Source organism: Triturus cristatus, chromosome 3_1 (assembly GCF_964204655.1).
Source record: "Triturus cristatus chromosome 3_1, aTriCri1.1, whole genome shotgun sequence".
Classification (NCBI taxonomy): Eukaryota; Metazoa; Chordata; class Amphibia; order Caudata; family Salamandridae; genus Triturus; species Triturus cristatus.
The window spans coordinates 345,754,872-345,765,432 of record NC_140583.1 but is presented as its reverse complement, the minus strand read 5'-3'; the positions used below and the strand labels follow the sequence as shown (position 1 = coordinate 345,765,432).

The 10,561-nt window shown below is 46.9% G+C and overlaps 1 protein-coding gene across 1 annotated transcript in view; it reads left to right on the top strand.

Moving 5' to 3' along the window:
* Positions 1-198: 198 nt before the first annotated feature.
* MAPDA (N6-Methyl-AMP deaminase) overlaps positions 199-10,561 on the top strand; it is a 156,037-nt gene continuing 145,674 nt past the window's right edge. Inside the window, exon 1 of the mRNA XM_085644065.1 lies at positions 199-350. Coding sequence (XP_085500191.1) covers positions 303-350 — 48 coding nt within the window. The 5' untranslated portion in view covers positions 199-302. The remainder of the gene's footprint in view (positions 351-10,561) is intronic.

Here is a 10,561-nt window from a genome sequence, read left to right as displayed (position 1 = left end):
GATTGCTTGGATTTACTGGCGTTTCCTAATGCATTAAAGAACAAATAAATAAAATGTACACTGCGGGCTGCCTTTAAAGATAATCAGCTTCCCTCGAAAATTAATATTTTTTTTTCGTTGTGCTGCGCATTCATGGGAATCGGTTCTCGTATCTTCCCATTTCAAGATGGCCCCTATGTGTGCTGGTATCCCCTTTCTAGCTCCACGGGGCTTCCTTAGTGCGTCTTGCAAATCCGACAGCATTCGAAGGCAAATCCAGCCGGTTCTCCAGTTGCACTACTTACATAGACATCTAGCTCGGAATGGCGGAGAAGCCGGGGCTGCACTTCTACAGGGATATACCCAAAGTGGTGAGATGGCTTCATCTGAGTCCGTGGCAGACTGTGTGAGATTATTAGAGCACACACAATAAGGAACCTAGTGTGTTTTTCAGATTCCTGGTGCGTGCGAGATCATGCATAGAGAAACACATCACCTGTCTGTGAAGTGTGAAAGTTTAATACCCACAGGGTAACACGCTGCACCGCGTTCAGTCATACAGGGCATTTTGTTTAGGAGGTGAACATGCTCAGAACTATGTTCGAATATGAGGCGCTCAGAAAGCACAACTATGTGAGACAGGCGCGCAACACCCATTGGACTCACAGGGCTTCAGCCCCCTCCGTCGCGTGTGGCAGCCCGGGATGAGACAGCTTCTCGGCGCACACACAGCCGCAACCGAGCTCTTCACAGGTCTTTAAAAGACCATTTGCAAGTTAATGAGGCCTCGCTGTTGTTTCACCCCTTCTAAGAGCCCCTGCAGCTCCACTCTGCCTATGGCTTAAAAGACTCCGCCCCCCCCTCAAATTTTCTCTTAGCCTCCCCCCACCCCCCGAAATTTGTCTCTAGTTGCGCCTCTGATGTGAGACCATGGGGCTTATTTACAAGCCCTTTGCGCCAATTTTGCGTCACTATTAACATGGGGAAAGTGGCGCAAAAGTGGCGCACGATGGGGCAGATTTATGAGCCCCTTGCGCCACTTTTGCGTCACTTTTCCCATGTTAAAAGTGACGCAAAAGTGGCGCAAGGGGCTCATAAATCTGCCCCGATGCTTGTAAATCTGCCCCCATGTTCGCAGTTTCATATCTAGCGGTGGGCAAAAATGTATCAAGTGTGCGCCGTTTTCCTGCCTCTAGTCGAGATACTATTGATAACTCGAGGCCAAAGCTAGCCGTTATTTCAAACGGAGCTTAGTTGTCACAGCTACCTAACCTACTCTGGGGCAGATTTACAACCCCTTGCGTCATTTTTAACATGGGAAAAGTCACGCAAAAGTGGCGCAAGGGGCTTGTAAATCTGCCCCTCTGTATTTTGTAACCAGGCTGCAACCCCGGCTTTCGGATCCTGTGCCTTAAAATAAACACGTGGGGGCAGATTTATGAGCCCCTTGCGCCACTTTTGCGTCACTTTTCCCATGTTAAAAGTGACGCAAAAGTGGCGCAAGGGGCTCATAAATCTGCCCCGTAGCCTAGTGTGTGTCCGTTGTGGTATCGCGCTTATTTCCTTGGGAAAGGTTCGCTTTAATGTCGTACGTCAACTAACCGAAGACATTACCTTTCCTGTGAAAAGAGATATTCATTTAGTGACTTAATTGCACAGCGTGACATTGTAAACTCGTGCTAAATCCCGGCATCCCTGCTTGACCAAACTGTGTGATCTAAGTCTAATACTTTAATTATCTGAGCCTCCATTTCTCCATCCCAGACGAGAACACGTTCTCTACAACCCCTCTCTCTTGTGTTTGATTTATATCCAATAATGTTGCGCCATCTACAATAAAAATGTGGGTGTCTAAAGGGTAGCATGACCATTAACTTGCCTAATCGTCAGAGTGTGGGGGGCGGGGCAGGATACTCCTCAGTTCATGTTTAAAAACTCACCCTTTTAAACAATACTTCTCAGTGCAGTGGTGTAATAAGGTGAAAGGCTTCCTGTGTTTAAATAAATATACCTTTTCTGCATCTTGAAGAATTTGAATTTAAAAACATTTCTATAGCGCACTTTTACCAAGCGGTTTCTTGGCGCTGTTGGATTGCGAGAAGCAAGCAGGAGCAGAGGGGAATTTAAGCATTGTAAGCACGAGAAAAAAGAAAAGTTTTAAGACCCTTCCGGAACTCAATGTAGGAAGATGACATACGGAGTTCCGGGGGGAGGGAGTTCCAAAATGCGGGAGCAAGCACTGCGAATTTCGTACCGCCAGTCTTTTTTTGCTGAAGCGGGGAATGGTTAACAAAGCCTGATGAGTAGACCTAAGCTCTCGTCCAGGTGTGTAGGGGGTGATGGCAGAACAGATAAATTCCGGGGCAGTGCCTGTTTTGGCCTGGAAAGTAGTGCAGCCAAGCTTGAACAGAGCACGCTCTTTCACCGGCAGCCAGTGCAAGGCCTGCAGTAGGGGAGTAGCTCTATGGTATTTGGGCAGGCCGTGGATCAGGCGGGCAGCCTGATTCTGCACTAGCTGCAAACGGCGAGTGGCGTAGGCTGGAGCGCCATTATAGATGATGTTCCCATAATCGAGGCGCGAAAGCACCATGGCCATCACTATAATTTTTAGGGCAGGTAAAGAAAAAAAACGAGAAATCTTCCTAATGATTCGAAGGGAAAAAAAACAGGAGGAAACAACTAAATTAACCTGAGAGTGAACAGAAAGTGAGGGATCCAGGAGGATGCCAAGGGTCTTGACCTTAGGAACTGGGAGCGGGGGAACACCAAGTGAGGTTGGCCAATGGGAGGGGGACCAGGGACTGCAACCACCTCTGGTCAGGACTAATTCCGTCTTGTCCGGGTTGAGTTTGAGGTGGTTGCAGTTCATCCAGTCCTGGATGAGCAGCATGACGGATTGGACATTTGAAGCAGAGGAAGTGGAGTGGGAAAGGTCAAAAATTAGCTGGAGGTCATCGGCGTAATTGAACACCGTGACCTCGAGCTGCTGTAACATAAAAATGAGGGGGTAAATGTATAAGACACATTTTAATATTCTAACATTTACATGGCAAATATTTTTAGGGCTCAGCTCATGCACAGACTCTTGGAGCCACTGCTGACACTGTGCTCGGCTCTGGCTTAGCTCTCACTGTTAATTTGTAGGGTTAACCATGTCTATTGATTGAATCACAACAGAGTGTGTTATATGTACTGTGGACATATGCATCAGATGCAAGGAACAACAATGAATAAGATGTTTAGTGGCCATCACTTTAAAACAGAGATTGCAATGTGTGAGACGTTCAGTGTCCGACAGTTAGCCATACATCAGCAGTTTGTCCCACGGATGCACAGTAACATGATGTGTAAGAGATGGCTGAGCACTTTGTGATAAATTAGTTATCCATCACTGTCAGATGCCATTAACTCTAGATGTACAAAAGCACAGCCTGTGAGATACCGCTTATGCATATTATGAGTTGCACAGTGGTGGAACGTGCAAGCTGTACAGTGGAGTGACAGAACGGCACACGGTGAAGTGCGCAGTGCACAAAGCAGTGAAATATGTGAGGTGTTCCATGCTAAATATATAGAATAAAGTACACCCTGCGATACATTATAAAGATATTCCAAATCACCAAGGAGTTTGTAACAAAATAAAGAAACAAGACCAAAGGTCTTTGAACGCTGAGATGACTTGGCAATATCCTTAGAGTACGGGAGGGGGCACTTTCCTTATAATACATGGTCACACCAGTAACCTTCCTTAAATCTTTGGTGTTGTGCTCTTTCATTTGAAAGACATAGGATGTTTGCAAACATGACTAATAAAATTAGAATCTCTAATGTGAAATTAAATACACCATCCGTACATGATCAAGCTCTTGTAAGTGACCTCGGAGTTCAATAATCTTATAAACAAACTCAAACTTCTTTCTCTATATGGCGATAGAACTCCGCGGTCACTTGCAGTATCCTTGTATTGTAATGCATGGTGAACTTTATTCCTTATAATACATGGTCACACCCTCACCTTTCCTGGCAGGAGGAATTTTAATCTCATATATAAATCAGCATTCTCAATAATTGCACTGACTGGAATGTGGTCCTCTGGGCAAGCCGCAGGCTTGTAGCGCCGGGAGATGCTGTTGGGTAGCTGTGCGCTTTATAAATGTAAATACGTACATACATAGTCCCAGATAAGAATAAAGTCCGACATGAACAGTAGTACACTGTGTGTCGAATCGGTATACGTTGTCAGATGTCCAGCACTCATCACGTCTGATGTACAGCAGCACAGTGCTTGAAATCTAGCTCGCTCAACTTTGTGCGAGATATGCACTGTCCAAGTTCACATGGTCAGTAGCAGCGTTTGAAAGATATCCCTTGCTCAATGTCAGGTTACCAGCACTATAAAATGCAATTTACAGTGTTAAACACAAATAATCCATTTTCTATTTCTGTATTATTCATAATTTATACAATAATAAAACGAATTGATATCCTGGCAATTGTCCTGTAAATAGAAAATGCTAAAAAGCCCAAAAAGGAGCACAACATTTAGTGCAAAACCTTTTCAAGAAATGGCTACTGTGAGAAAGTTTATTGTTGGAGTGGATAACATTATTTAATTTTAATAATGCCCCACAGTGCCTTCCAATAGAACAGCTAGCCCTGCTACAAGGAAAATAGTTTTTAATGGCTTTTCACTGCAAGACATCATTAACAATAAACTTTTATATGTCCTACGTTTAATTACCATGTGCCCTGCCTAATGGGCATTTAAAAACTACTATGGGGCAACCCTGTAACCTTGGGAATCAGGGCTAGTGAATACAAGAATAAGACCATAGTTCCCTTCAGGAGAGGGTTTCAGCTTAAACCTCCTAGGCCAAATATTTTGATTGAGAAACAGAATCCGTTAGAATCAAACAGTTAATTTAATTCACTATATTATACCACATTGCAGGTGCTCCAAAAACGACACAATGAAAAAATGGTTCATTGGTGCTGTAGAAAAATATATGCAACATGAGTTGGAGTCACTCCGGGTTCTTCGTTCAAGAGATGGAGGTCCAGTCCTTCTCACCCTGGCAAGAGGGCAGCAGGTCAGTCTAGCAGAGTGGCAGTCATTTCAGCAGCACAGCTGTCCTTCTTGATGTGTACTGAAGAGTTGGTGTCTAAGATCCACGGACTACATCCTCCTCGGGGACCTGAACTTCCACCTCGAGAACAACAACGATTCCAACTCTTCCACCCTGATCAACAACCTCGCCAACCTCGGACTCAGACAACTCGTCACAACACCCACCCACTCTGCCGGCCACACGCTGGACCCCATCTTCTCAGCAAGCTCCCGCGTCTTCTTCAACCGCACCACCGAACTCCACTGGACCGACCACCGTTGCATCCACTTCACTTTCCGGAAACCTACCACACACCACTGCTCCCAGCAGATGCCTCGCCGCCGCTGGAGCAAAGTCACCGAGGACCAGCTAACCACCGCCCTCGCCCAGAGCCCACCCGCAGACCCGACCGACCCAGACGCCGCAGCCCGTAGCCTCAGACAGTGGATCAACGACTGCGCCAACACCCTCACCCCGCTCAAGAAGCCCTCCGACACCCACACCAGCAAGAGAGCCAGCTGGTTCACCGAAGGCCTCCAAGCGAACCCGCAGAAAACTCGAAAAAAACTGGATCCGTGAACGAACACCGGAAAGCTACACAGCCCACAAGAACGCCACACGCAGACACCACCACCTCATCAGATCCACCAAAAGGACCTTCTTCAAAGACCGCCTAGACAACAACGCACACAACAGCAAAGAGCTCTTCAACATCGTGAAGGAACTCTCCAACTCCAACACCAACGACATCCCACCGTCACAAGACCTGTGCGACTCGCTAGCCACCTTCTTTAATCTCAAGATCGCAGACATACACAACAGCTTTGACGCAGTCACCACCCCGGCAACCGCTGAGACCCCTGCTCCCACGACCACCACCCGCACCAACTGCCTGCTCTCCTGGACCAACATCAACGACATCATCAAGATCATCAACACCATCCACTCCGGATCCCCGGAGGACCCTTTGTTAAATGGTAGCGGCAATTTCAGTCGATAACCCTTCAAGTATTGCCCGGCGGTAATCGCCTCTCATACCACTCGATAATTTACCAATGAAAGAGGCAGGCGCCGGAGACTGGAAGGCAGGAAACAAAGTTTTATTCCGTCGGAGCAGAACACATCAGATCAGACAGCAAGGTATCGTCACGAGGTGCTCTAACTGCATCTCTGAGGCCTGGCCTCTTATACACAGGTTTATTGCTTTATTACACATGGTACATTCTTATTGAGACCTTGATGTACGGAAAGACATTCCTTGGAACCCCCACTTCAAGCTCGTTCCCACACATATCTACAGTAGAAGTCCCCACCCCACCCACAGTAGGAGATGGCTATCACGCAGCTGGATATTCCGCCAATTCCCGGGGGTGTGTGCAACCGGCCGGGTCTCAGGGGGTAGGGGCTTTGATCCACCGTAATCCCTTTATGGGGTGTTTCCCTTACAGTAGGGGCAATAAACTGCATCCGCAGGGCTAGGTGATGGCCTGGGATCGGTTCGGACAATGGGGCGCAGAGGAAGGGGGTTTATCAAAGAGGGGCATGACCATGTATGGGATGTCGGTCAGGTGTGGGATGTGGTTCCATGGCAGGGTCGCGCTGAATGAGAGGGTTTATGGCCCGTGTATGAGAGAGCGGGGGTGGCCGGCGCGCGGGGGGATACTTGCAGCGTCAGGGGAACGCGCTGGCGATCGACAATGAGCGGGGGAGAGAGTGGGGTGCCTAAAATGGCTGTCGTGTGCTCGCTGTGTGTGGCGTTGAGGAGAGGCAAGATGGCGCAGATAATGTTCAGTTTGCAAGCTAAATTTCCACAGTCCTCCCTTTTAACATATCTCGCCAGCTTGCCTGGCCGACATTTACCTTCGTTAACCTTCAGCTATAATATCGTTAATGTCTTTCGTACATTCCTTAAAGATACAGAGTTTTTTTTAGGGCAGGCAGGAGTAATCTGACACATTTGCTCATAGTTACATACAGGTGATAAAGTAGGCGAGGAGGTAGTACATACAAAGTTACATCAGCTGTGCCGCATGTCAGGCCCAGGGACAGGAGGAGGGGAGTTTGTTTGAGCACAAATAGGATACTGTAAAGCAAACAGGATGTTTCTGGCAAAACAAGGGATATTTCGTACATTACTTAAGGCCCAGACTTCGTGTGGATCGAAAATAGTCGGTATAGTCGTGTACATGGCTGGTGTTGTATGAATGTCACTATACAAAGTTACATTTTCTTAACTTCTCAGTGTACAGTCGGAAGTGATTGATGCAACATCATGAAAACTTGATAGGAAGATGGTTAATATAAAAAGGTGGTTGGGAGAGGATTTTCAACTTTGACATGGGTTCTTCTTTCCAGTGTCCTTTTTTTATAAAGAGCCATCACTGGTAAGCTCTTATTGTTGTTCTTCTTTCGTTGGCACTGTTGAGCACCGGCGGTGGAGCTAAGGTCCAGCTCAAATCCAATTTCTCACGTTGCAGGGTGTGACCATTCACTGTTCTCCGATCACAGCCCTGTTCCTTAACACAGTTCACCATAGGTACTTTGAGACAGGGTACCTGCTTTTTGTTCTTCTGTAGGTAAGTCAGATTCATAATCCATATAAAAGAGGGTGAGAGAGAGAAGGGTGTGACGTGCTTCGGGATGCCGAGGGAAGAGGGGGTGGAGTGGGATCGGATCAAAAAAATGCGGACCAAGGGGAGCAGAATCTTCCAGCACTGGGCCCATCATTCGGGCCCGACGGGTTGAGACTTCAGGCACGCTGGTCAGTGAGCAGGGGGGCCTCGATGTAGCCCTTCGCGCTTATCATCCTGATAATGGTGTCTCGTCTCACGCCCTTTTTGCTTCGCAGCTTCCCCCTTGGTCGATGTCATAGATGTTCCATGGTCTGCAGCCAGGCTGTGCGTCACGTCCGACCCCTCCCTTCCGATGGCAGCACGTTATCCTTAAATGAGTACAAGAAACAAAAATCTTAGAGAGTTGGCAGGGAAGACATTTACATACTTCATCCTCTCTCCCAACCACCGAGTAGTTGCGGACATGCTTTTATCGGTTGCTGTATGATTGGTGTCTATTAACTCTGATGTTAGTGTGTGCGTTACTAATCTATTAATCATTGCTGTGGTGCAAGTTTCTGTGGGTGTCCCTGTCCATCGTCTGGCCCTCTAGGTGCCGATTCCTGCGCCCGATACTGGTTGCAGGAAGCCTGACATCTGTCAACCTTCTAGTCTATTAAAAATTCGAACCGGCTTCTCCGGCAGAGACTCGTTCGTCTCAACACAAGTTTTGTTAATACATATTTCCTTCCGAGGACTGCTAAGTTTATGAAAAGAAAGTGCGAGGTGCTACTGTCACGGGTTCACGAGTATCCATTTCGGGGAGGAACATAAGCTAAGCATTATTTTTGCTGGCGACAATAGGTAACCCTTTATCAGTTTTAGGCGATGTATTATTAGTGAATAAGGTCATCAGCTGTTTCGTTCGAAATACTCTGAGGCGGCTAGTATAGGGCTGGGGTTATTTTGGGAGAACGGGGTGCTTTAGACATTCTATTTCGGGGCAATTGGGCGGGGGTAATTCTGGGCGGTGGAGATGGTGTTGTTAAAGCTCTGAAAAAACGGAAACCACTGACATATAGTCCCCGTGATGAGGGCCAAATTGGGAGACATCAGTCGTCTTACCTGTCCTTTCTTTTCTCAGCCAATTAAGCTCAATATTTGTAGAAAGGAGAGGTAGTAACGTGGCAAAGTACGGTCGTTTTGTTTCAGTCAATTTGTTCGAACACCACCGTGCTCCAGGCCAATTATACACTTACCGAGGAGGTATGTGTCGTTAATTTATTCAAAAAGAAAGAGGGTAAGAAGGCTTTTTAGTGAGGGAGGGAGGGAGGGAGGGAGAGAGAAAGTGAGAGAGAGAGTGAGAGAGAGAGTGAGAGAGAGAGTGAGAGAGAGAGTGAGAGAGAGTGAGAGAGAGAGAGAGAGAGATGTGCATCAAGTAGGCTATTTGGCATACATACGACACAAAACGAGAGAGACATGGGTAAGATAATAGGCCACTTGGTGCACACACAACATGGAGTAGCATGGGTCTGTTCCATGTAAGAAAACACAAGCGGGAAAAAGACATAAATTCGGTGATCACGTACACACAAATGCCGGATAGGGTGTGACAGTACATGCATCAAGCGCAGAAACTTAAGACGGAGACTCAGGGCTACGTTGAGTATGGGGACCTCTCCTTTCCTGTCCTCTTTTCCTATGCATGCTGCGTACTTTCAATATTTTGTAGTTTATCCTAGGGGGTGTCGGACCCTTTATTCTCCTCCCTTTGATCGGTGGGCGAGCACTTCAATCATACAGTGACGCTCTCTTCAAGTGACCTAAGCATGAGATGCATACACATTCATACCGTATAATCATAGCACACACGCACAATCATGCCATACAGCTTCTCATGTTCTCAATGGTGGTCTGCACTTCACGCACTATCTCACAACGTTTGTCTAAGTTTTCCCTGATATTGAGCTCGGTGCGGTCCATGTCCACTTCATTCTTCAGTCGGAGCTTCGTCGTGACCTATAGAGGGGAAAAAGAGGGGAGGGGATGTGCAGTATTCAAAGTACCCTAGCGCGCGCAGACACGAAAAAGTTCTACTTACCACGTACCAGGCTAGTCGCAGGAATGGGTGATACCACAGACCTATTATTCTTTTTGTCCGAGACAAAGATGCTCTAATTTATTTCATTTCCTAATTTCGGGTTCCCTTGTCATACATGCATTTCTCAATCGGTCGTGTATTAAGGTGCAAGATACCATACCTTGCGTTCGGCATATACCCTGAGCTATGGTTGACCATTGTTTAACAACTCTTGGAAAAAGATAGGTGTGATGGGTACAAATTCCGTTAATCAAAAAGATTCAGGCAAATGGGGACTGCATTATCTGTTTTCTATTGCTTGGGAGTAACAATCATTTATTCAAAAGAAGAAATCTTTATCAACCTATGTGATTAGTCATGACACTGATTCCGTAATCCTTTCAAGAGGCCCTTTATTTAAAACAATGTCAGTATACAAGATACGGGCCTACAACCGTTCAGGCCGGCCACGGTGTGAGAGGCGTCGAGTGTCATGAGCAACGCTACTACGGCATAAGATCGGTTCCCTCCCCGACCATCATGTGTGGAAGCATCGCATATATATATATATATATATATCTCTCTTTTTAACACAAATGTCACGTGACTGGAACGCCACAAGGGTTTGTAGGCCTCTCCTACATCGGCGCCATCTTGGGGCGAGGTCGGGCCAGAGTACAGTCTAAGTCTTTCCATGAATTAGCTGTTGGACCAGAATTCCTTTCGGTAGTTCGAGAACTTTTCGTTAGCGTCAACTTTGCGTCAGCATGGCTTCACTGCGACCCCGTAGAAATGCCATGGTTCGTTCTTGGGGCGGGGCAGCAGGCGGGTTCTTCCGCCGA